At 40.7% G+C, this 27,881-nt stretch overlaps 1 protein-coding gene across 6 annotated transcripts in view; it reads right to left on the bottom strand.

The window, feature by feature from the left end:
- chd9 (chromodomain helicase DNA binding protein 9) overlaps window positions 1–27,881 on the bottom strand; it is a 260,945-nt gene that overhangs the window by 218,608 nt on the left and 14,456 nt on the right. For all 6 annotated transcript variants that reach the window (XM_034186197.1, XM_034186214.1, XM_034186205.1 and 3 more), the window contains exon 2: window positions 10,329–11,936. In XM_034186197.1, coding sequence (XP_034042088.1) covers window positions 10,329–11,828 — 1,500 coding nt within the window. In that variant the 5' untranslated portion in view covers window positions 11,829–11,936. The remainder of the gene's footprint in view (window positions 1–10,328; window positions 11,937–27,881) is intronic.

A 27,881-nucleotide genomic window follows, 5' to 3' on the forward strand; every position in this document is an offset into this window, starting at 1 on the left:
AATGGACATTGATATTTACATTCTGGAGCCACACACCAATGCAGCAGATGGTGGTAAATCATCTCTATATTAAAAGCGTGAGGGTGATGAGTGACTTTATTTAGTAAGTTCAATGTAAGGACATAATATAATTGTAAATATGTTAAAATACATGGATAACACAAGAAAGTGAAAACACTTACACCATTGTGGTCCATTTAAAAATCAAATGACAAAATAGAAGTAAAACTACAACAATAATGTGTATATGATAACAAGAACCCAAACAATTTATAAGTATATTAAGACAGTAAATTAACATTAAAAAATTACATAATTAACAGGAAATAAAAGGGTGGAGTTCTTCTAAAAACTGTTCAGGTCTAACATGTAAGGTTCTAAAAACATTCTGAAAAAGCACACCATTTCTACTCATTATAGAAACTTTACACAATTTATTACCACCCTTGAAAAAGACTACAGATCTAACAGTACCAGACTGCGGTTCTGGTGCTGTTAGATCTTAGTGCTGCGTTTGATACCGTGGATCATCATATTCTACTCGATAGCCTGGAGGATCATTTTGGGATTACTGGGAATGCCCTTGTATGGTTGACATCCTACCTGACCCGTCACTCGCACTGTATTTTGCACAACAACACTACCTCTAATCTTAGTGACATGAAATTTGGGGTTCCACAGGGGTCCGTCTTAGGCCCCCTGCTTTTCTCCCTTTATACAGCACCCCTTCGCCACATATTGCAGCATTTTGGAATTACCTTTTCAAATGCTATGCAGATGATGCTCTGTTATACATGTCGATGACTGCTGGTAATCTCATCCACATAAAATCCTTAGATTCAAATCATGTGTCATACATCATACTGACAAAGTGAGGAACCTTGGGGTCATTTTTTTAAATCGTACGTTGTCCTTTGACCTGCACATTAGAGATAATATGAGGACTGCTTTCTTCTGCTGGAGAGGTGTTCCGGGTACGTCCCATTGGGAGGAAGGCCCCGGGGAAGACCCAGGACACACTGGAAGGATTACATCTCTCGGCTGGCTTGGGAATGCCTTGGGGTTCCCCCGGAGGAGCTGGGGGAGATGTGTGTAGATCAGGAGGTCTGGGCGGCTTTGCTTGAGCTGCTGCCCCCGCGACCCGACTCCGGATAAAGCGGAAGAAAATGGATGGATGGATGGATGCTTTCTTCCACCTGCGAAATACAGTGAAGATTCATCCCATCCTGTCTATGGCTGATGCTGAGACCCTAATTCATGAGTTTGTTTCTTCTAGATTAGACTACTGCAGTGTTCTATTTTATGGTTTACCGCAGTCCGGCATTAGGGGTCTCCAATTGGTTCAAAATGCTGCTGCTAAACTTTTGACAGGAAGCAGAAAGTTTGACCATATTACACCCATTTTGTCATCTCTTCACTGGTTCCCTGTCCCTGTGAGATCAGATTTTAAGGTTCTGTTATTAACCTATAAAATTGTTCACTTACTGGCACGTCCCTACTTAGCTGACCTAATTAAATCCCAAGTACCCGCCTGGGCTCTGCGTTCTCAGGGTGTAGGACTACTTTGTGCCCCTAGGGTGAATAAAAAGTCTGTGGGTCACAGAGCTTTCTCTTATCGTGCCCCTGTTCTGTGGAATGATCTCCCTGCATCAATAAAACAGTGAGATTCTGTACAGACTTTCAAGTGCAGACTTAAGACGCACTTATTTTCCCTTTCGTATGGCTAGCATACTGGAATAGTATGGTACTAAGCTTCCTACCTTTTAAAATTCATTTTACTAGGAAACGGAGCGGGCCGCAGCCTCAACTTTATCTGAAGTCTGGGTTTTTTAGTGAAGCTTAGAGCTAGTGGCCGGCGACGACCTTAGTATTTCTTGTTTTTCTTGCTGCTTAATGCTGACAAATTCGTGTTTGAGGTGCGGCTCCATCCAGAAGTAGGAGTCTTCTTCTGCAAGCCTCCTGTCCTGTGCACCAGTATGGACTCCCAAAATTTCCTATACGTTTGTCTTATCAATTGTGTTGGTCACATGGCTCAAGCCGTGGGTCACCCCTTTGAGTCTGGTCTGCTCAAGGTTTCTTCCTCAGTATCAGAGGGAGTTTTTCCTTACCACTGTCGTCTGTGTGCTTTCTGTAGGGGTTTGTAAGGTTAGACCTTACTTGTGTGAAGCACTCTGAGGGAGCTTTGTTGTGATTTGGTGCTATATAAATGAAATAAATTTAATTTTAATTTTTATTGAATTGAACTGATAATAGTATAACCCAGTATAGACCCCGAGTAGTTTTTTTTTTTAATTTCTGTCACTTTTGTTTTTTGTGCCCAATTTAATAAATGGTGCACACTGTACTGTCCTCCTGCTTTCTATGGACATGTCGCTGCAGTATTTTCATGCATGAAATGTTGCATATCAACTGGTGTCTCTAATACCGGCTAACCTGGAATCTGCTGTGAGCAGTAAATTAAAACACGAATGTAACTTCTGTCCTATCTGTTCCCTTTCATAAGGACGCTTTACTGGACCAATTCTTTGTTTGTAACACTCTATACCCTTGGAGGCGTTCCGCTCATTTTCCGACACGTCTTGCTGGGTGGGATACAGAACGTATTTACCTCGGGTGATGGTGTTCCCAGTGATGACTTCTGAGGCAAATGAAGCGCTGCTTTTCCTCTCCCATCCTCCTCTCTCCTTACTACTTCTGTGTCTCTGTTCCAGCTCAATAATTTGATGACCATTTACAGACATTATTCAGTAATGGTTGAACAAGTATCAATTTTTTTTTTAACTTATTTTTCGTCATGTCCACATCATGCTACCACACCTCAATTCCAAAAACTCCAGTTGTGCGTGGCGATACGTTTGCACACGACAAGTATTGGAACACGTGTGGAACATGCAGGCTGTTTATGTCAAGTTTGTCTATGGTTGGCAGTAAACTCCAGGGAAGGAGTTTCCTCAAAATGTGAACATATGTGCCAGCCACCTCACAAACCAAACACATATGATATTATCAGCCATTTTAATGAGCTGTCTCTTTGCAAAATGCTCAAAGTTGGTGCAGGTTGGCATCACTGCATGTTTTGGACTTTTATTGTGAAAGGTAAGACCAAAAGGACTGGATCTTTGAAATGTATCTGAGAAAGCAATGCTGATAAGACATCAACAACTGTCCTAAAAACAAGGATGGAACAAGAGGAAAACACCAAAAAGCAATTTATGGCTGGCAAAAAAAAAGTCAGTCACTTGGAATTATATGGGTTGCAGAAGGAATGATGTTGACCAAATACGAGGTCTATTAGAAAAGTATCCGACCTTATTATTTTTTTCAAAAACCATATGGATTTGAATCATGTGTGATTGCGTCAGACAAGCTTGAACCCTCGTGCGCATGCGTGAGTTTTTCCACGCCTGTCGGTTGCGTCATTCGCCTGTGAGCAGGCTTTGAGTGAGGAGTGGTCCACCCCCTCTGCGGATTTTCATTGTCAGGAAATGGCGGAATGATTTGGGCTTTTTTTCCATCAGAATTTTTTCAAAACTGTTAGAGACTGCTAGCTGGAAACCATTAGAAAAATTTATCTGGCTTGCGGTGAAAATGTTACAGGCTTGGTAGAGAATAAGGAGTGTTACTGTCGCTTTAAGGATGGCCCCCAGTGGCTGTGGGGCGCCCAGCGCTCTGAAGCCGCCATTGACAGGCTGAGCGACCATTTCATTTCTAAACGGATGGCTGTCTGGATCCGTGACCATCGTGTGCCATTTCTCTGGTTATCACAAGAGCTGGACATCAACCATTTTCCGTCAGATTTCACTTTTAACAAGAGATTTTGTCATGGAAAGCCGAGCGGAGGCTTCGCGCGTCATGATGGATTTGCTACTGGAGCGAGACAAAACCACCTCCGTTTTGGTCTCACAGGACGGCTTTGAGAAGGCGTTCAGACAGCTGTCGGTGGTTTTTCCATCGAGTGATTATCCGAGAACATGTCCCGTGAGGCTTCATCACGACGTTGCTTTGCGCCATGCGCAAAAAAAAAAAACAACAAAAAAAACAACTTTTTTTCCCCATGGTCAGTTATTTTTTTCTGGTATTAAACAACTATGAAAAACAAGCACTTCCATACATAATGTGATGTGTATGTCAACAAAATTATTCCAACTGCAAGTAGAATACAAACATCTGCGCTAGTACAAACAGGTCTACATGAGCAGATGGTGCATTTATCTTCACGCAGGCTCCAGAACAGTATTTGAAACATGGGCACTTCAAAGTTTTTGGAGTGTTCTGAGTATGCCATGAGTAATTTGGAGCACCAAACATCCACAATGACACACTCTACCCATAGTTTAATTCTAGTTTTACTTTCCCGTTCTGCTGTATATTTTGTGCCGTATGTGGCAACCATAGAGCTGTATATGAGAACTAGAGAGCGCACTCCCAATGCTGCACACTAAACGAAAACGTCCCTTCATGGACAGAGACATGACGTCTCCTAACCCGGCAAAATATTGATTAAGTACCCGGATGTTAATGCTTTTTCAATGGAGATTCGCGACTGAACACACTCAGAAAAATGCTCGCAAAATACGTGTTAAAATGCCATTTTGACCTGGATATCGAGCCAGTAAAATTAAATTACATTAAATTATGTCAGGAAAGTATTAAACTTAGTCTGACACTCACACATTCCCTGAAAGTTACATGGATCTGCACTGTTAAGCTACGCTGCTCGGCTGAGCTGCTGCTGTGTTCGACGCAGCGCGATTATATATATATATATATATATATTTGTACACAATTATCCTTTATTGACCAAGTTTCATTCATGAAGTCAGTGGTGTGTGTGCACATCTCGTTGTGTGGGTGTGACTGAGCAGCACAGCGCAGGTCATTATAATCTCATTATTTTAAGGTGCAAATAAAAAAAAAAATCCCCAGTCTTGTCGAACAATTTTAATCACTAACGACAAGTATTTTAACTAGACATTGGTCTAGCAGTGGAAAATATCAACTAGACATAAGTGAAGAGTTAATGATCCGTGTCATCATGTGACACAGGTACGGCAGGAGACATACAGCTGTTTATCATCCAAATATCACGGAGAAAGTGACAAGAATAACCAAAACCACTTACTTATGGAAGGAAATATTGTCTCCCTTGTTCCTCCGTTTGTGGCTTTGCCAACTTGCGCAGCTTTCCGGCATATTCCACCTGTTTCTTGACAAGACTAAGTGAACTTCTATGCACGCAAATCACTAACTTGCCCGGAATTAAAATGGCGATCACGCCTCCTTGTCGGCACACGGCTCAGCGCGACTGCGCTCTCTAGTTCGTATATACAGCTCCATGGTGGCAACACAGTGTGGGTCATGTTTTACAATGCAGTTCCTAGCTTCAACTGTTAATTAGCAGAACAACAGCTACCATTCCAGCAGGTGGCATACACATCGGATATTGTTCGGTTCTTTGGGTCACTGGTTAATAAAACAAATTTCATTGGTATGGGAATCTGGTTAAAATATTAAGAGTAATTCATTTCAAATAATTCATTTTATCCAGTCATTTCAGTTGTAAGTTCATGTATATCCCCATAATCCTTTATTATGTTTGGTACATGACGGTCATTAAAACTGGGCATGTGCGGTTGCGCTCATATCTTAGTAAAGTGTTGATCAGTCTCGTCACTTATCATCAACCCATCATCAAGAGCACACAGCCTGTCGGTATGTTGCAACTTGTAAACTGTGAAATGTGTACTGAAAGCTACCAATTACTAATGTACCTTGCTTTAGAAGCAGTTTAAAGCACAGTTAGTTTGTAATTATTTACTTTACTGCTCTATGTCCGTGTAGCACGAAAAAAGTTGGTTAAATTGCATCACGTGTGGTGCATGGCATGAGAGGAGCGTGCTCTCGGTTAGCCATATTAGCTGCAGCCAAAACTGTGTGTTTGGTGATTACCAAGTCGAATAATGTAGCAGACGATAGCGTGGTAGGCTTTAAAGGAGTCGCGCTAGTCTAAAGGGCTGTCTCAGAGTCAAATTGGGCTTTATGTACGGTGCCAGTCGGAGCGTGGGGGAGCTGCGCTCTGCGCAAGCGTGTTCAACGCTATGCATGATGGGAAATGTAGTCTGCGGGGCCTACTGCCTTAGTGGGAGATTAGAAAACCAGGGAATATAGATTGGATGGGGTTTATAAGAATAATTATAAGTATACAAGTATGAAAAATTAGAAATAAAGGTCATATTATTTGTAGCTAAATAGTAGAATTATTGTTTAATTGAAGTGATGTTGCATTTATATTGAATTAATATATAATTGTAAATTTTGTTCATTTCTGTGTTTTCAGGTTTATGACCTGTGGTCTGTTCTGTTTGAAATTACAAGAAACTATAAACAAACACGAGTCATACCAGGTGTGCTGCCTGTCACTAACCCATTCGGAGGGTGTAATCAAAACATCCGAACAGATATTCCATAAGCTAATTGCTTTTTCAATTGATCTGGTGTATCAACGGTCACCAGATTTGGATCAGTACGTGCTCATTACATGTTCTTTTAAGTTGGAGATGTAGTAGTTGATAACATTTATTAATTTCTCAGTTATTGCCTACACAAGCCGACTGAGATGGATTAACCCACTCACTTACTATACTTTGGCTGTACAAGTCTTATGTTACCAGCGCAGGGAATATACAATTTTTTTGAAGAACTGGTCAGAAAATGAAGGTAAACAAATGTGTGAATGATGTCGACACTTTTGACAAGTGCATATGATGATGAAACATTTTCTTCTCTTGGACAGTGTCACTTGTGAGCAGAGAGGGTGTGCGGATGCTGCTAAGTTACGAGCCATCTGAGGTCCAGAAACCGCCTCAAGCCTGTTAGAGCCAGCTAATGCATTTTCCCATCCTCCCCCTCTACTTCTCCCTTTCAAGCTCATCTTCCTTTGCCATGATCTCCCTCCTTTTCCACTAACTACTGCTCTCTCCATCTCCCAAAGTCCCTCCCCCTTTCCTTGAGTGCTAACCACTCGCTGTCACAATGATCTCCCTCTCTTTCTCCCCCCCTGCACGCTCACACATGCACCCACACATGGACTGTGGCAGCAAATACACAACAGTGTGCAGCCTCCCCCACACCACAGCTAGGCGGTGTGCAAGAGTCTTTAGCTCGCCCTGACCCATATCTTGATATAGCCCTAAGTATGCTTACAGCTAAGTCCTGAAGACACTCCTGCCACTCAGCCTAATCAGGTCTGACCTGCTGTCAGCACACTGGGCAGATAGTAGGCCAGGCTGGTCCCACCATTATTTTCAGAAGGCTCGACAGAACAGCTCTAAAACTACAAACACTCCCACTGGTGCTGCAAGTTTCATGCCAGAGACAAACAGTTTCACTCTGGTAGAATTCAACAGTGAGTGAGTTTGACATTATGCACCAAGGAGGGGGAGAGACTCATAAAATACCCCTAATGTCAGACAGGCTCTGTCTATTAGTGCTGACATGATCAATTTACAGCATCCAATGTACTCATAATTAGACTGTAACAATTCACAGATATCAATGAGAAATTGGATTTAAAATAAAATTAATGGGATGACTGCAGCTGTAGATTGTTTTAGTAATTGAGTATTCTATCGATTATTCTGGCAATTAATCGAGTAATCGGATAAAAAGTATTTTTGCATTTTTAAACAATATCAATAGTCCAGGGCTCTCCCTAAGCAATGGCACAATGTCGCTGTGCCAAAGTGTTGACATTTTTCTGAAATGGCGATGGGATGTGGCTTTCTGTTTTGTTTTGTTTTCTCCAACTTATAAATGTAACCATTTTTAAGTTTTTTTTTTTTTTTTTTTTTTTAGCCGGCGACAGAGCTGTGACTTGCACTGAGCAGAGAGAGACAGCAGCCACCCACCGGGTCAACAGTCACTCCCCACGTCAAGCAGACCGTGTGTTTTATTTAAAAAATTGACAAACACACTGCTTCACTTTAAATGCGTAGTAAATCTATTTCAGATGATCAGTGTGGACCCTCTTTCTCTTTAGGCTTTATTTTGCTCTGTGTGTCACGTTGGGAAGCTATAGCTATCGTTACTAATTTGATTAGTTGTTATGCTCTAGTCTTCTGTTTTTTTTGGGGGTTTTTTGTTCTGGGGATGTTACAGCGCCACAGACAGGCCTGACACATGTACTACAACATTAAACAAAGCTTCGAGGCACAGAATTTGCCTTAAATATTCTTTTGTAATCGAATTATTCAAGTTACTCAACTAATCGTTTCAGCCCTAGATGACTACATTCATTTCACGGACTTCTGGAAGGATCTCAATGCCCAATGAACTGGGCAATGGTCTGATTTTAAACTTATATAAATCAGATGAGTGAAGCCGTTTTGCTGCTACTTCGGTCTCTTCAAACTCTCTCAAACATTCAAAGGTTAGTGTGAAACTCTTGTGGATTTAGAACAGGAATGCCCATTAAAGCGTGCATTAAATATCCATTTCTACTCTTGCGATGTTGCACATCAATGTTGCTTCTGGCTGATGCACCACTGCCTCCTGCACAACCAGTGGTGGGCACAACTAACCAAAAAGTTAACTTCGATAACAGCTAATAACTGAAAAATTAACTTTTAGAACACTAAACCAAATTAACCGCAAAAAAAAAAAAAAAAAATTGCGGAGTTAGAGCTAACTGCTAACTTTTTGACTCAGTGCATAGAACACTGACATCTACTGGATGGGAGTGTGAATAGTGACCAACAATCACACAGTCCCTTTGTGCAGAATCAAACAAGTTAAAAGGAACTTGACTATAACATCAAATTTGTCAAAAAATTGAAACACTGACGTCTGCTATTATAATATATAGTTAGAAGTGCATAAACAAGTCTTGAATGATATAAAATAGCGTTTATTTATCACGTATTTAAATACAACGCAGCCGCCATGTTTTTGCCTGCGCAATGCATTCTGGGGGTGATGACGTGGAAAGGTTTCTGAAATCTTTCATGCAAGCGAAAACAGTGTTAAAGCTAGTTCTTCTACCAAGATAAAATGCCAAAAGAAAGAAAGTTAAGGAAAAAGTGGGAGGATGCTTGTGGAAGAGTGCAGTTGCTGAAAGACCCGCGGCTGTGCACACATCACTTGAACGCGGATGCATTTGAGGCTTTTCATCAACCTCAGCTAACGAGGGAGCTTGTTGGTGTTTCTGGATACAAATGACGTCTTAAACCAGATGCAGTGGCCGTCATATTTCCCCACAAGAAGAAAAATCGTCCACGAGTAACTAGGTAAAATAGGACTAAAACACGCGAAAGAGCAGCAGATGCCCTCTTTCTCTGTCGGCATCGGCAAGTAGCCCCCACACAGACACCACCTACAATGGCCAACTCTTGCTTGATCAGAGCACTGATCTTCATTTCTGACAGTATTTTCAAAGTTCTCTTCCTCACACTGCAGATCACGCTCTGGTTCGAACTGAAAAGGGTGAACAGAGGAGCTCATCGTTGCTAATCGCCGCTAGTTGTAATGTAAACACGGGAAGCTCTGCCCCCGTTTGACGTCACTACCCAGAATGCATTGCGTTACAAACAACAATGGCGACCTACGTAGAAATAAAGTTTCTTAAAATATCATAAAACTTGACATTATTTTTGCTAATTTTGTCCCATAGTTATGTTACTAATATCACAGCAAGTCATATAGAATAAACATGTATTTATAGTCGGGGTTCCTTTTAACAAACAGAATTTTCAGTTTTGCAAATGCCTTTTTTTGTAAATATCAACACACACGTTTCACACACCAACATCACATTGAGCAGATGCAATCAGTTAATCAGTGAAATTACCTGGTGGAGTGGGTGGTTGCAAAGAAAATCTGCATCCTCTCTGCCCTTTTTGGAATCAGTTTGAGACCTCTGATATAGATGCTTATCACATTGTTTAATAGGGGAGAGATAAGGAAGTACATTTTTTTTTGGTTTCTCCCTTTTTCACTTGGGGTCGACACAGCAGAGCAGACATGGATCTGCATGTTGGTTTGGCACAAGTTTTAAGCCAGATGCCCTTCGTGACACGACTCCACAGTACATGGAGAATGGGCAGGGTGGTCTTGAACCTTCAGCTCTGGAAACAATCACACTAACCACCTGGCTACCACTTTATCAGGGAGTGATGCACACCCCTAATTCATATAATTTCAAATTACACTGATTATTCCATGCTGTGAAGGGCTAAAGGCAGGAGACCACAAACTGGAACACGGAGAGGTACTTTGCAAGAAAAACAACTTCTCTATATCTCAAGCAATAAAAAAGCAAATTAAAACTTTACCTTTTCTTTCTTGTACTCCAAAGGTATTTGTTTACTGTGCTGATGTCCTCTGTCCTGATTGGACTCATGCCACAAACAGTTGGATTCATCCTGTTGGCCCAGTGCTGCCTCCAGCTGGGGCAGTAGGTCAGGCAGAAGGTCAGGAGCCTCCAGACCCTCCATATCTCCACCCTGAGCCTCAGAAGGCAGCAAACTGTCTGCCAGATCTTGGTATCCATTCGTATCAATGCCCCCACAGCTAAGGGACTGTTCAGCAGGCAGTTGGTTCGTCAGACCACGGTAGCATTCCATAACTTCAGTAAACATGTCAGGTGACTTGCAGTTTCCCTGCTTTTCTCCAGAACAACGGAGAGCACGAAAAGGACATTCCATTTGTTGGCTAACTGGGATCCTATCTTGCTGCTGACCTGTAGATGGTATCTGGCTTAGTCTACCAGGAAGCTCAGGTATTGTAGAAGTGAGGGATGCAGTGGGCTGAGATGCTGAGGTTGAAGACAAAGTGTGCTCAGTAAAACCAGATGATTCTGGTTCTCCAGGATAAGCAGGATACTGGGCTGGTACGTAAGCAGCAACAGAGCTGACTGAGCACTTGGGTATAGCATGAACCATAGAGGATGAATGTAACTGAAAGGGCAGGTTGAGGTCTTGACCGTCACTGGCCAACTGGTAGCGATTCTGCTGCTGCGGTTGTAAGCAGGCACCGCCCACAGAATGATTCTGACTATCCAAAAAGGACTTACTCAACACAGGCCTTGAATGGAACTGTAGCCCTCCAACAGTTAGCTGGTGATCCTGCTGCTGATTATGACGAACATGCTGTCGGCTCTGAGACTGATTCCCCTGGCGGAAGGAGAAATTTTGCTGTTGCTGCATTGACAGAGTCTGAGTGTTAATTTGCTGGTGCTGATTTAACAGCTGTTGATGACCTTGTTGTGGTTCCAGCTGCATTCTATGCGACTGCTGTTGTTGACGTTGACAGGGGTGTTGCTGCTGCTGTGTTTGTTGCCTGACATGAAGTGGTTGGCTGTGCAGTTGCTGATGACAAAGCTGTTGCTGCTGAAGCGGTTGAGATGACGGGTGATACATTTTACCATTATGGTCTTGGGTGCCCCACATTGGACTGTTGCAAAACAGCCCATTAGACTGAGGCACATGGCTCATGGCTGCATTTTGGTACTGGCCATGTTGCTGTAGAAACATGCCAATACCTCCACCACCCATGCCACCAGAGAAGGTTTGCCCTATAGGATTCAGTGTCTTAATGCTCGTGAAGTTTCCCACCTGCTGGTTGTAAGAGGGCATGGCATGTTGAGTACATGTCATAGCATCTTGTGGAGTTAAGCGTTGGCACTTCCCTGGGCCCAGAGAGTCCACTTGGAGGGGCTCAAAGTCAGCACTGAGGTTCAGCTCATCAACAAGTGATGATCCTGACGGGAAGTCATCTACATCCAGCCCCTCCAAACCTCCAACAAAGAGGCTAGCGTCATCAAAGAAGTTCATGGTAGAACCTGGAGGGGAACTGGAACCTCTGGAACACCTGTGGATCCAAGCTGGTTCCAAAGAGCCTCACACTCTACAGGGAACCAGGATGTCCATCACACCATGATCCTATTCATAAAAACAAAACAAAACCAGAAGTGATTAAAAATACACATACACCTTAAATTATTACAGGACATTATATTAAATACATTTCCTGATCATTTATTGTCTAGCTGAAAACTGGAACTGTTTCCAAGAGTCAAAGATGACATCTTCAACCAGCCTGTTTTGGGTGATCAACGTTACAAAGACCCAAGTAAATCTATATGTACATATTTTATTGCACCACAAAATTATTATTCTCAATCATGATTAAGGAAAAGTAGTAATTCCTCATATGTAACAAGTTCAAACAAGCTAAAATTAGGCCTGTCACAATAATTATTATATCACATTATTGTAAAAGCTACAGACATGACAGCAATCTCTTCTTTGCCCTTGATATTGTCCACTGTGTTTACATGTGTTTATTTACATAAAAATGTCACACCAGAACATCACACCAGAATAAACACAATTATTTATCACAGTGTAAAAGCCAAATCAACGAGAAAAAAATTGAGTCTCTCTCTCGACAGTTCAGCCCCCCCCCCCCCCCCCACACACACACACACCCACACACACACACACACACACACACAGAGTGACAGTGAAACAGGTGAAGTTAATGTGTTACATGAAACCAACTGTTTGTGCCTGCTACTGCATAATTACAACCACATGAGAAGAAGTCTAAATTAAACTTGTTCTGCCAGTGTGGTAACATTTTGGGTTTAAGCCAAGAGGAAGGCATGAATGAGCTGGTATGTTGACTGCTTAAAACTCCTTTGCTTTGTTTATTTTTTGTTGCCATTGTTATTTAAGATGCATTTTAGGTTAAAAGAGCCTGATAATCCATTTTATTTCTTATAAATTTTCATTTTATTTATTTAGGATGTTTTAATATTTTTCCAAATTCCAATTCCAATGACTGAATATGCTAAAGAATTAAAAGTTCATTACTCTTTGAAAAGGTGTGCTGCCATTTTCAAAATTATTTCTGACCATATATTGTCCAACAAAAACAGTTACTGCAGAGTTAGAAAGATATAAATTTTTGCTTGACAAAAACTTTGATAACATATTGTAGAGCAGCTCAATAAACAAGGGGTCTGGCAAGAAAATTTTTAAATGTACTTTTAACACTGTACAATAAGTTGCACAAGTAAAACATGGGCCAAAAGATGAGGTCAGGTCAGAGTTTTTGATCATGCTGCACTTTCCCACATCCACATCACAGAACCACCCACTGTCCTGGATGGCAACCACTCGGGCAGATAACCGGTCCTTCCCAACCTCACAAAAGTAACCATCTAGCTGCTACAGCCAGGTGAAATGTGGGTGTCCCCTTGGCCTTATTCAGCCGCTGAGGTCCTCAACACCATGACACCTGCGTGCTGGATCATACACAGAGAAACTTGCCACAAGGCCTAAATCTTATGGCTGATGTCCCCTTGCAACACAAATAGCACACCTCATCCGAGTCTGCTTAAACAACTGTTCGTTTGTCACACAGTCATTTCAGTGGTACCAAGGATGCTGTGAAGACATCTAGTACACACAACATCTCACTGATGACTTTGGTTATTGATTAGCGCCTGTCTCACAACCAAAGAGCAAGACAAGAAGCACCAGGATGCCAAAGACCTTCAAACTCCTGCAAAAATATTGGAAGATAACCACTTCTGTCCAGCAATCTTATGAATCTATAACCTTTTCACAGGTGTCTCAATCTCAAAGACCACTGCTGAGGTAAGTGAATCCACTACAAACTTGACACTTTGACTGGATACAGATACACGTCTGTTGGCTGAGTCCACAAAGTCACTGAAAGCATATATCTTTGTCTTGAACCAAGATCATCGCAAAGCCATACACTTGAAAAAACCCAAGTCCATTCAGAAGTAGAAATCACTCAAATTCTAAAATTTTAGTAAATGGTCTGTTTTGGACATGAGAATTTTTTTTGTCATTAAAAAATATTTACATTTATAATTTTTAGAAAATACCCAACATAAATAGATATAAAGAGCCAAAAAATAAACATGCAATGTGGGGTGGGGAGGTAAGAAAACCATGTACACAGCTTTGCACACAAACACACAACGATGGAGCATAGCACTGCAATTAACAGTTATTTTTAATTGTTAATTGGTGGATTAAATGGTGAAAAATATCGGTGTTTCTCAAAGAACAGCTTGGGACTCCGGCAAGGACGGTCGCATTTGGCTTCCTCCCCGCCACCTCGAAGGCAGCGCGGTTTTTACTGCTGTAGCCTTCAACCCCAAGCTTGGCAGCACGGGCCCCTCCTGCTGCGACCTTCACCCACTTTGCCTCAATTCAGATGACGGACTGCTTCGAGTTTAGAAGACATAAACAACATTAAATGTATATGTGTTGTCTTAATTTTTATGTGTGCCATTATTACGGTAAACAAGTAATTGTGGATTACTTGCTGTATCTTGTCTGAGGTAATTGGAGTGTAAATGTAATTGCCCTTTTAGGGATCAATAAAGTTGTCTAAAGTCTGAAGCCCACAATGACACCCTCAGAGTTCTTGTTTTGTCCACAACTCAAATATATTCAGTTTGCTGCCAGAGGAGGAAAGAAACCAGAAATAATTCACATGTAAGAAGCTCAAATAAGAGAAACTGGACATTAAAAACAGTTGACTCAAAATGATTGATGACCAAAATAGCTGATTAATTAATAATAGATTAATTGTTGCAGCTTGAGACTGAATCTGGGAGATGCCACTTGAAACACATATACAATAAGCCACAGTCTTGAAAGAAAATGTGTAAATATTTTATTATCCCTCATTTGTAGAAATATAGTTTTCTACACGCACACACTATTGCACAGGGCAACAGGAAAAAACAAAAAACAAAAAAAACAGAAACACCAAATGTGATAGAACTTTAAAATAATTTGTGCTGTTAGGACAGTTTGGAGGCAAGTTTTTGTTTTCTTCCATCCATCCTCCTTGTGTTGCAGGGGTGGTGGCCAAGTGGTTAGCGCCCTTGGTTTCAGTGCGAAAGGTTCCTGGTTCAAACCCCACCCCTACCACATTTCCCCATGTAATATGGAGTTGCGTCAGGAAGGGCAAAATACACAGCAGAACAGGAAAGTAAAACTAGAATTAAACTATGGGTAGAGTGTGTCAGTGTAGATGTTCGGTACTCCAAATTACTCATGGCAAACTCAGAACACTCCAAAACCTTTGTTCTGGAGCCTGCGTAAAGATAAAAGGGCATCCAGCATAAAACCTGTGCCGGATCAGATCCTCCTCGTATCTGCTGTGGTGACCCTGAGTGAAAAACAAGGTAGCAGCCGAAGGGACTTACTTTTATGATATCAGCCATCAGAAGTGTATCTGTATGTGGTGAAAGAATTGAACTTGTAGAGACATTTACTTATCTTGGCAATGACATACGTACATGTCTCTGAATCCTTGGCCTGTGAGACCAACAGGTGCCTGGGAAGAGCTTGTGCAGTCATGAAATCGGTGGTTGTGAGACTTGGATGCTAACCAGTGACCTCAGGTAACAACTGGATGTCTTTGGTGCGAGGTGTCTTCAAAGGATCCTTTGGTACCACTGGAATGATTTTGTATCAAACGAGTGGTTACTGAGGGAGACTAAGGCTGAATCTCAATTCTACCCCTCGGCCCTACCCCTTACCCTCCATTTTGCACGGGCACGAGAGACAGAGGGGTGTCTCAATTCTCTTTTTGGTGCAAGGCAGAGGGGAAGGCGAGGGCTAAATAAAACCCCTCCGTTTGGAGTGAATCTGGATGCACACTCCGTTTGGAGGGGTAGGAGGAGCTTACTGCTGTCTCCGAAAAAACAACCATGGCGCCGAAAGCGCCGCACAAATGAAGTGGCTTTCATTACAAATTATGCTGTTTAGAAAGTTCTAACTTGCCAAAAAACTTTACAGGCAGTTGCTTATGACAGCAACGTGTATGCTGCTGGGTGCATGTTGCGTATATTGTAGTTCTGAAGAATATCGTAACTTCGCTTGTGTGCTGAGGCATTATAAAGCATATATACACACGAACGCTACGATAAGACACTTTTATATCTTACAATGGAGACAATCGTGATAAAGGATAAGCACGTTAATTTGTATGTTCATAAATCTTTGGATAATAGCAATTCCTTCTGTTGGATTTCAAGGTCTGTAACACGTGTGTATATTTAGTAAACAAACAGGTAGCCCTGAGCAAACTCGTCTCCTAATAAGGTTTCAGGCAGAAAATGAGGAGAAGTTTCATCAATGGGAATAAGTTGGAAATATATATATATACACACACACATATATGTGTAACACATAACCTGATGTCCTAACAGACTGATATTATTTGTCAAGGAAATTTCTAAATGAAAATGAAAAAATGGGAGAATTTGAAAAAGAAATATAAGGTTAACAGAACTAGATGCTGCCCATAACATACATACAGGTGCTGGTCATATAATTAGAATATCATTAAAAAGTGGATTTATTTCAGTAATTCCATTCAAAAAGTGAAACTTGTATACATTCATTGCACACAGACTGATATATTTCAAGTGTTTATTTATTTTAAATAAACTGTTTTCCTGTTTTATCATTAGTATTTTATATGATTGTGTCTTTTTTTATTCTTATTTTACTTCTTTTACTTATTTATGTTTTAAAATTTTTTATTGTGTTTTAATCTTATTTAATTTTATTCTGCTTTTAAATGATGTTTGTGAAGCGCCTTGAGGCAATTAGTTGTGATTTCGCGCTATATAAATTAATAAATTGTTATTATTATTACAAATTATTTTAATTACCAAGCAACCAATTACTAATCAATCAAAAATAATATTACTAATTGATTAGTTATTAGTATTATTAACATTAATCAATTACTAAATAATTAATTATTAATACTATTAATTATTATTATAATTATAAATTACAAATTAATTAAATGAATTAACATGACATGATTGCGATGCGTCGAAGAAATCTGCGACTTCTATTTCTTTGCATTTACGCAGAAAGGAGAGAAAATAAAAAGAGCAAACAGGCTACTGCAACAAGTTGCATTTCCGTTGCCATGTTAAACAGTGAAGACGGCAGTTTGACATGGGCAGTTTTTTTTTCTCCTAAGGTGGAGGGGTGTCTCAATTCATAGGGCTAGAGGCATACCCTTTCACCTTATCCCTTGTTTTAAAGGGATAGGCGTAGGGGTAGGGCCAAGGGGAAGGGGAACAAAAGAGAATTAAGATTGGGGGTAAGATGAGGAGTATCACTCGTATCATGAGGGAGCGCCAGCTATGACATTTTGGCCATGTGGCAAATTTTTCTGTGTATGGTCCAGCACACAGGTGCTGGAGTGCTGAGGACCCCAGTAGCTGGAAAAGGCCAAGGGGACGTTCATGTTTGACCTGGCTGTGACAGAGAGATAGTTATTTTAGATATGTGGGAATGGACAGTTGTCTCCCTGGGTGCTTGCCATCCTGGTCCCAAGGCGGTTCCCGTGGTGTGGATGTGGCAAAGCAGACTTGACCTGACACATGGTATCACAATATGTAATTTTACAAAATGAGAATCAATTTTTAAGTCCAGAGTCGATATAATTCAAATTCAGTTGCTGGTGGAAAGAAGACAGAAACATAGTCCCACTTTCATTCAACAAAGCATGCAATGCATTGTTAACCTAATCTGACAATTATGTGATGTCACTTCTGTTTCAAACAGAAAGGAGAAAAAGATAATAGTGGACCACAAGAGGTTTCCATGGAGCTCAAATTGAGCACTGATGCATATTTGCTTGAAGGAGTTCATGCCAAAAAGTGCAAAAATTAAGGATGGGAGAAAGTTTAAATTTTTATGTTTAAAAGTTGAAAATAAAGCATTGTTGTGCATTATTTCTGTCAATATGACATGATATACAGTCTCTAAAAAGATAAAGATAATGACTGATGATAGAAGTGCAATATTCAACTTTTCCACGTGGTCTAGTGTTATAAAAGCAAACAAAAACCACAATATCAAACTGCAGTTCATCTAAAAATCACATTTCTTATGTATCATGGTATGCATCAAATCACCACCCAAGTATCGTAATGCATATCATATTGGGACATAAGTACATCATAAGCAGCCCTAAGAGTTATGCATTCAAATGAATATGTCTCGTTTGAACCCCTGCATGATATTGTGGGATTTGATCACTTCCAGGGATAGCCTGCACAAATACAGCAACACTTGTAATGGAAAACGGTGGACTGTTTTGTTTTCAGATGCAATCATTGAAGCAGTCAGGAAAAGTGCAGGGTTTTGTTTGGTTCCCAGTGGAGAAGGGAAGACAAGGCAAATGGGAGAGGTTGTCGGTAAGTTTTAGCCGACACACATTGACAAGAGTAGCTCCGTTCTCTCACCTGCACAACCACCTCAACACGTTTGAACTCCGGGTTATAAACAAACCACAACACATGTCCACTTTCCACCGCACAGTCATATTTTATTTTCTTTGCATTTTGACTTTGTTTGCTGTGTAATTTGCCCAAAAACTCAGAAAGTGCCGTGTTTCTGATGGGGAAAGACAAGGGTTGCCTGTGGAAGTAGAATTATGCTCTTTAATTTAACTCCTTTAGCATTCACGGTACCCAATACCCTTTGAGTTACTTTTGTTATGCATCATCCATTCTCATCAACAAGATGTTGCGTGTGGCCTTAAGAATGGCGAGATGCCCATCCAGCTTCAGTCGCTGCTTTCAAAAGCAAAGTCATGGCTCGGCCAGAAAAGTCTTGACATTTTGCATTGTCAGTTACCTACCAGCACTATCTTTTATGTGTGCAGCAAAGCAGCTGGTGCAAACCGATTGCCAGCCACCAGCAGGTGCTTCTTCCTGTACTCCACACCCCCCCAATCACCACCACCACACATACAACAACCCCCCACCACACAGCCACTGAAGCTGGCTGCTCTGCTACTGCAGAACGTGTGGGAGGCACAGACAGCTGATAGAATTTCAACAGCTCAGGACGGAGGAAGATGGAGCCCTTTCTGTGTGTGTGTGTTTATTCTGTAACCACAGACCAAACGGAAGATGACAAAAAAGTTACCCCAGTCTGCCACTATTTGCTGACTTGCTTAACGCAGAGACATGGACGTGAGAAAACAACATTCCTCACAGAGATTTGCTGTCCTTTCAACTAAAATCTATTTCAACTGTGGGTCAGTTTGGTCAGTGGAAACACAAACTCAACTTTCAAAAAATGGGACTGTTATGTTCAACAAAGTGGTGGGCACAGCAAACCAAAAAGTTAGCTTTGATAACCATTAATCTGCTAACTGAAAAGTCAACTTTTATAATGCTAAACTGATACACCGCTAACAAATTTAGGGGAAGTTACTGCTAACCGCCAACTTTTAGTACTGACTTGGACGTGGCCACATCGGATTACACTGTCGGCTACTGATGAGCCAGTTTCGAGTTTAAGCAACACAGGGGCTGCTGGGTAAATTCAAAGGTTAAGTCACATAACCCGCGCATTCCCAGGATCACAAACACAAAACGAATGCACATAAAAAAATAAATAAATAAAACCCCAAACACTGACATCATATTTATCAAAAGCAGTAAACCGCAGTATAAGCCGAGAAGTCACACTTTATCTCTATATTATATCTTTATAAACCGTTAACAGAGCTACGGTTCATCCATATTGTGTTCACAAACACAAAACAAATGCACGAAAAATAAATAAATATTAAATAAAATCCCAAACCGGTCATCGTCTTCATAAAAAGCAGTAACTCCAGGTATTAATAGTCACAGTTTATCTCTGTATTATATTTATAAATTGTTACAGGAATGGCTCACCCATGTTACATTCATAAACAAGACACAAAACGAACGCAGAAAAAATAAAAGCCCAAACACTGTTATCTTTACCAAAAGCAGCAAATTGCAGTATTAACAGTCACATTTTATCTGTACATTATATTTATAAACATTAATGGAACTAATAGCTCACCCTTAGGGCTGGGTACTGAACTTCGGTTCTTTTGTGGCACCGACTGAATGCTTCAGTAGTACCGAGTATTGAAACATGCCTCGTCTTTTGGTGCCAAGTTTCAGTACCCAGAGGTCAATCACGTGCAAGAAAGCCACCTTGCATCCTCCACCTGTGGACGTTACAGAGCACAAGCAGCCTGACTGAAAATCTCCGCCACTGGACTCCGCTTCAACTGCAACTTAATACGTGCATCATTTTGAAGCTTGAAGCAATGAAGCACTGTTCCGACCCACTGAATCGGTTCTTTGCTTCGCTGCCTTTCAAAAGCGGCAAGTCCGCTTCTTAACCCCTCTCAGAGCCATTAAAATATGTCAATTGTGAGTAGGGTTGGTTATTGAGAACAGGTTCTTTTCGGGTATCATTAAAAAATTATTTGATCCACCGACATCAATAGCCTTTTTGCTTAACGATTCCCTTATCAGTCCTTCAGAGCGGCCATTGTTTTTGGGGGTGTTTGTCGGGAAAATGATCATGTCTCTACGTTGATTACAGAACCCCTGCGGGGTCTGTAATCAACTGTTTCTGCAGAGCAGCTGTTCTTTGAAGCAATGAAGCACTGATCTGACCCGCTGCTTCGTTGGTTCTTTGTTTTATTTCGCTTATCTTAACTTTTCCCCACTAAAACCCTAAAGAGCAAATGTCTGTGAGTAATATTTACCTTTATGTTAAACTGACCCGTTATGGTCTTCTGAAACAGTTGATAGATGTATTTTATAATTTAAAAACGGGACTGATGCTAACGTGTTAGCATGTCTATGGCATTGTCAATGTTAAAGTTAGCATTAAGCTGTTCGCATCTCAGCACGTTTGTGTGCATTTGTTTTCTGTATAATAATTAATGGCTAAGCGTTTGTTGTCGTAAGAGTCAAATGTATTACATTTGTTATATTTGTTTATATATTAATAACAATAATAACAGCAACAACAATAATAGTAATAATAACTAACAATGCTACAATACAATTTTAGAGAAAGAGACCTTATTAAAAACAACAGAAAATATGAAACCAACTAACAATGAACATAAATAAATAACTGTTTCCTGTGAACACCTAGTGACTCTTACACCTCCACCTCATCCCTGTTTTATTTAAGTTTAATGACAATTTGTTTCGGTCAAACCATATTTTCAATTTGTTAATTTCTTCACTGATTTCCTCCAGAACTATCTGCCAAGCTAGAAAACTGCTGCATCCCAGTAAAAGCAGAATATGACTGGAATGAATTTGAATAAGAAAAGTTGGGGTTTTTTTCTCACCAAAATGGATGCTGCACTCACTCCAGTTTATTGTCTGGAATAGTCCCAGATTGCATTTCAGAGCTTCTAGAATTCAAACATTTTCATTGTGGGTGATGTTTGGGGGTAATCTGGAGTTTCAGCTTTCTTTGTTTTCACCACTTTCCCTCCCTAAAAATGTCAATCATGAGTCACTTTTGTGGGGATTAAAGTCACTAACTGGGACTCCTGTCTTGTTGCAAGAAAGAAACGAGAATCATCCTCCGTTCTGTTCACACAGCTCCAAACGCTGCGCGGCTCTCTGCCAAGTCAAGTTAGAACAATAGAGTCCAGTCGGAATTAATAACTTCAAAGAGAAATGCAGTTTAAATCAACTGACACCTCTTTTCAAATGTTGTAATACAAACTGCAAAATCAAAACGTTTTTTTCCTCCCCAAAATGAGACACCCTGCGCTGACGTGCAGCAGCCGGCGGAGCTCAGCCCAGAGGTATGGAGAGACATTCATGCCAAAATGTCTGAAAGGAAATGCTTTTGACGAAAACTACATTTTTTGTTTCTTTTTATTTATTTCCAGAGATCAAGGATAGTGACCAATTTCATATTATATTTACTTTAAGACTCAATAAAATGTTGTTGACATAGAAAACTGATGACGACATCAGAGAACAAAGGAAGAAAAGTTAAGGCAACCATAAACTCAACAATGCTACAGTGTGATATCGCCTTATCACAAACACATCTACATGTTAAAGAATGACAGAATAATATGTCTGTGTGCACTCATGTATGCTCCATGGGAGGGAGCAAGCACTGACAGCAACCTCATCTAGAGCAAGAGAAAAAAAACGAATAAAGAGGCCTCAATTTACAGAGATCCAAATGCTACTTTGTGTGCACAAGATACAATTTATATGTAGGATTTGATGAATTAGTTTCTACATTTGCTTAGTTCATGAGTTGTGCAGAGTTGAGCGTGCACACTGAGTGCTATATTAACAGTGACAAATTAAGTCACAATCAGGTGTCCGCGTGGGTTCAGGAACACTTCAGAAAACCACTGTCAGTTAACACAGTTCATCGCTACATCTACAAGTGTAAGTTAAAACTCTACCATGCAAAGCGAAAGCCATACATCAACAACATCCAGAAACACCGCCGCCTTCTCTGGGCCCGAGCTCATTTGAAATGGACAGACGCAAAGTGGAAAAGTGTGCTGTGGTCTGATGAGTCCACATTTCAAACTGTTTTTGGAAATCATGGACGTTGTGTCCTCCGGACAAAAGAGGAAAAAGACCATCCAGATTGTTACCAGCGCAAAGTTCCAAAGCCAGCATCTGTGATGGAATGGGGGTGTTTTAGTGCCCATGACATGGGCAACTTACACATCTGTGATGGCACCATCAATGCTGAAAGCTACATCCAGCTTTTGGAGCAACACATGCTGCCATCCAAGCAACATCTTTTTCAGGGACGTCCCTGCTTATTTCAGCAAGACAATGCCAAGCCACATTCTGCATGTGTTACAACAGCGTGGCTTCATAGTAAAAGAGTGCAGGTACTAGACTGGCCTGCCTGCAGTCCAGACCTGTCGCCCATTGAAAATGTGTGGCTATTATGAAGCAAAATATGACAACTGAGACCCTGGACTGTTGAACAACTGAAGTCGTTCATCACGAAAGAATGGGAAAGAACTGAACCTACAAATCTTCAACAATTAGTGTCCTCAGTTCCCAAACGCTTATTGAGTGTTGTCAGAAGGAAAGGTGATGTAACACAGTGGTAAACATACCACTGTCCCAGCTTTTTTTAAACGTGTTGCAGGCATCCATTTAAAAAATGAGCAAATATTTGCACAAAAACAATAATGTTTATCAGCTGGAACATTAAGTATCTTGTCTTTGTGGTGTATTCAGTTGAATATAGGTCTCCTCTGCAGCTTCAACTTTCCTTCAAATTGGTGGCATTTTTGGAAACACTTTCCTCACATTTGGAAACCCAGATGTTTTCTTCTGTTTGGACATCAGATTTTGGTATTTATTTAGACTAACAAAGAAGGCCCTGTATAAGCCCATACTGCCAAAGCTTTGTGGAGGGGCTAAGCTTTTTAACCCTCTGGGGCCGACGCCGTAGTATACGATGGCAGAGACCAAGCTTTACTAAATTATCAATAACTTTTTAATGATATGAGATAGAAACTTACTTTTTTTTTGCTGAAAATTTAACTCCGCGGACCTTCAAGCCACCATCCACCAGTGTTGCCACAGTTACTTTGAAAGAGTAATCCAATTACTGATTACTCCCTGAAAAAGTAACTTAGTTACTTTACTGATTACTCAATTGGAAAAGTAACTAAGTTAGATTACTAGTTACTTTTTTAGTTACTTTCCCCAGTTGCTGACAACAACCCTCTGCCACCTCAACATGACAATACCTGTTTTGCCAAAACTCACTTTATAGTCACCCTTTCTTGACTTCAATGAAAATAAATGCTTGTTTTATAAAAAGTAAAATAAAGACCTCTTTCTTGACCTCATATTTAACTGTTGACAGCACTGTAACAGTAAAACTTGCAATTTCTAACCTACATTGTTCATAAATGTAACTATTAAATTCTTTCTAACATTTAAATTCTTTCTAACATTTAAATTCTCTCAACATTTTACTTGTCAAAATTATTAATATTATAAGTAGTATTAGTAGTTGTAGTAAAAAAATGGCTTCAAAACTGGACCTTTAATCTAGGGGTGTTGTGGGGGTGCTGCATCCCTGCCCCGCCCCATGCCCCCTTTCCATCTGGATTCGCCCCTGCTTTGATGTTTGAGCACAAAGAATGGATAACATTTATGCAGAAAACATGACCAGATTTACAGGTATGAAAGTTTTATTGTGTTTTCACATCATGTGGTCCTCAGAAAGAGAGTTTAGGTGCATTTGGGTGGAAAATAGTGTTAGTTGTTGACGCGTCGCGGAGGATCAGCTGTTTCTAACGAGCAGATACGGAGCAGCTCAGCTCAGAATTCTAAATAAAGGAGAAAAAAAGCTCAGTGCAGGTGTGCTGTTGTCACTGCGCTTTAAGAGGTGACGACGAGTCGTAGCTGCCGCAGAAAACTGCATGAAAAGCTCACAGCTCGCTTAAAGTGGGCAGTTCAGTCGAACCCCAACCTCCTGCCCACGGACCAAGTTTAATGCTGCTATCGACCCACAATGCAAAAATAATAGTAATGCGCAGTGACTTGGAGAAGTAACTTTAATCTGATTACTGATTTGGAAAGATTAATGCGTTAGATTACTTGTTACTAAAAAAAGTGGTCAGATTAGAGTAACGCGTTACCGGCATCACTGCCGTCCACCATCTTTGTACTCTTCATAGAAGCTGTGTGATGACGTGTGCAATGTGAGTGTCCAATCGGAATTGGTTCACCATCACATGGTTTTCCAAAAACCAATCGTAGAGCAGATTTACCTCACGTGATAAACCAAAAATCGTTTTTTAGCAGCGATGTGTTACTAGTTGGCCCGTTTGAATAGCCATCTGGCTGTTGGCTCCAATGCACCCTGCGCCATTACACACAGCAATCAGTGAAAGTGAGCAGATGGAGCACCTCTGATGACAATCTCACGTGCTCAAACACAAAGTGTGTGAGTTTTAGAGATGCTGCACTCCTCATTACCTGTGAAAGTTATTGAATAAGCCCGTGGCAAGCTCTTTCGCTCCAGCGTAAACCACTATTTACCAGATCAATGGAGTGAGGGGGGAGGGGCCGCTCCTCAAAGGGTAAATGGGCCAACGTGTGAAAGCTGCTTTCAGAGCAGGACAGAACACTCCAAAACACAGTAGAAGTTTGTGATGTGACCTTTGTGTAATAGCAGACTGAAACTGCTTTGAGAGCATTTTGTATATATTGTTCAAAATGCGCATTTGTGATTATTGTTTGAACCTTTAAATGTGTGTGGAAAATTATTTTCTGCTTTACTTTTTCCTTTCTTATTTCTGATTGCAAACCTTTATTACAATTATAAAACACAACTATAGCATATATATTATGAAAGTACAGGTTGTCCTGGAAAAAAAAGAGACATAAAACTTGATTGTGGGATGCAGAGAGAGCTGTTAACAGCAATAATAAAACATTTATGCCAGGCAAGTGAACTGTCCAAAAAATGCCCTCGGACACCAGAGGGTGAAGGTGATTTTTCAATCCCATTACGCTGAGAAACAAAATCCTGCTGAGAAACCCAAAGAGCACATGAATTTTTTTATTTTTATTATGTCCGCCAAGGAGGTAATAAAATCACTGACGTTTGGTGTATATACAGTGCTCCAGGTGCGTTGTATTCAGTCACCAAAAACAAGTCATCTTTTTTCAGCTTAGAACACGACTGATGTGTGCAGTGCAGTGGGGGAGAAGGTGCATGTCATGCACAGGCATTACCAGGATTATTCAAGTAAATTCAACTTCTTCATTGTCTTTTGCTGGTTAGTCATGAAAAACAAAAGCAGATTTTTACCCTGATCACTTGGAAATGTAAACGTGCAGGGTTGATTTAATTACGTCACATCGCAGGTCCTTGTGATGTAACAATCACACACATGCGCATCGCGATGGCGATGTTAAAAATCAACAGTGCTACAAAGTGTGTTCATGTTTTAATTATTCTGACAAGTACAAAATGAATAGGTGCAGCACAGACAGTGTGCACGCGTATTGTGATGAGTTGAACATAAAGGCAGAAAGAAGTTGCAGGTACCAGTCTGATCATCTTGGTGGAGGGGTAATAATCCAAACAAGAGTCAGTCATTTATTATGGATCATTACAAATACTTTGATCTGAAAAGTACTCAATCAAACAATAAGAAAAAAGAACTCTATAGGAAGAAAAATATAAGATCCATCAAAACACATCTAATCATTTTATAATTGAGTCACAGCCTTCTGAATCATAAACGAATTGAATGTTGAGGTGGCTAAAGATTACCAGCACTATAAATCACTTCATAAAATGGCAGAGAACTCATAAGAGGCAATTTGAAACGTGAACTCATCAGACCACAGCACAGTTTTCCACTTTGCATCTGTCCATTTAAAATGAGCTCGGACTCAGAGAAGGCGGCGGCATTACTGGATGTTGTTGATGCATGGCTTTCGCTTTGCATGGCACTTGTAGATGTAGCGATGAACTGTGTTAACTGACAATGGTCTTCTGAAGTGTTCCTGAGCCCACGCGGTCGGTAAGATCCTTTACACAATGATGTCGGTTTTTAATGCAGTGCCGCATGATGGATAGAAGGTCTGGGGCATTCAATGTTGGTTTTCGGCCTTGCCGCTTATGTGTAGAAAGTTCTCTAGATTCTCTGAATCTTCTGATTATATTGTGGACTGTAGATGATGGAATCCCTAAATTCCTTGCAATTGAACATTGAGAAACGTTAAACTGTTGGACTATTTTTTCCACGGAGTTGTTCACAAAGTGGTGATCCTCGCCCCATCTTTGCTTGTGAATGGCTGAGCCTTTTGGGGATGCTCCTTTTATACCCAATCATGACACTCACCTGTTTCCAATTAACCTGCTCACCTGTGGAATGTTCAGAATAGGTGTTTTTGAGCATTCATCAACTTTCCCAATCTTTTGTTGCCACTGTCCCAGGTTTTTTGAAATGTGTTGCAGGCATCCATTTCCAAATGAGCAAATATTTGCACAAAAAGAAAAAAGTCTACCAGTTTGAACATTAAATATCTTGTCTTTGTGGTGTATTCAACTGAATATAGGTTGAAGAGGATTTGCAAATCATTGTATTCTGTTTTTATTTACATTTCACACAATGTCCCAACTTAATTGGAATTGGGGTTGTAAATAAATATGAAATTGGTCACTGGATCCTAGATCTCTGGACATAAATAGAAATAAACAAAATCTGTAGTTTTTGTCAAAAGCATTTCCTTTCAGGTACAAATGACACAAATTTAACTCCATAGCCCCTGAGTTGCAGTCTTGCAGCTGGCTGCACTGCAAGTCAAGGTCAAGGATGGAGGACATCTCATTTTGGGGGAAAAATGGTTTTGGTCTGTTGTATTTTCCTGTCTTAATTACAAAGTTTTGAAAGAGGTGTCATCTGATTTAAAACAGCGATTCGCTTTGAAGTTATTAATTCCAAATGGAATTTCAGCCCATTGTACCCGCGATCTATTTCTTTCAGTCATGACCCAACCCTCATGACCATAGCTGAGCGTTGGAACGAAGACTGACCAGTAGATCAAGAGCTTCGTCTTTTGGCTCAGCTCCCTTTTCGTCACAACCGCACAGTAGAGCAAATGTAATACCACCCTTGTTACACCGATTCTCCAGCCAATCTCACGCTCCATTGTCCCCTCACTCGTGAAAAAGACCCCAAGTTACTTGAACTCCTTCACTTGGGGCAAGACCGCATTCCCTACCCAGAGTAGGTAACCCATCGTTTTTCTGCTGAGAACCATGGCCTCAGATTTAGAGGTGCCAATCCTCATCCCAGCTGCTTCACACTTAGCTACGAACCGATCCAGTGAGTGTTGGAGGTCACAGAACGATGAAGCCAACAGGACCATGTCATCTGCAAAAAGCAGTGATGAGACCCTGAGCCCACCAAACTGGAAACCCTCCTCCCCTCCGACTACGCCTCAATATCCTGTCCAT

Source organism: Thalassophryne amazonica, chromosome 2 (assembly GCF_902500255.1).
Source record: "Thalassophryne amazonica chromosome 2, fThaAma1.1, whole genome shotgun sequence".
In the NCBI taxonomy this organism is placed as follows: Eukaryota; Metazoa; Chordata; class Actinopteri; order Batrachoidiformes; family Batrachoididae; genus Thalassophryne; species Thalassophryne amazonica.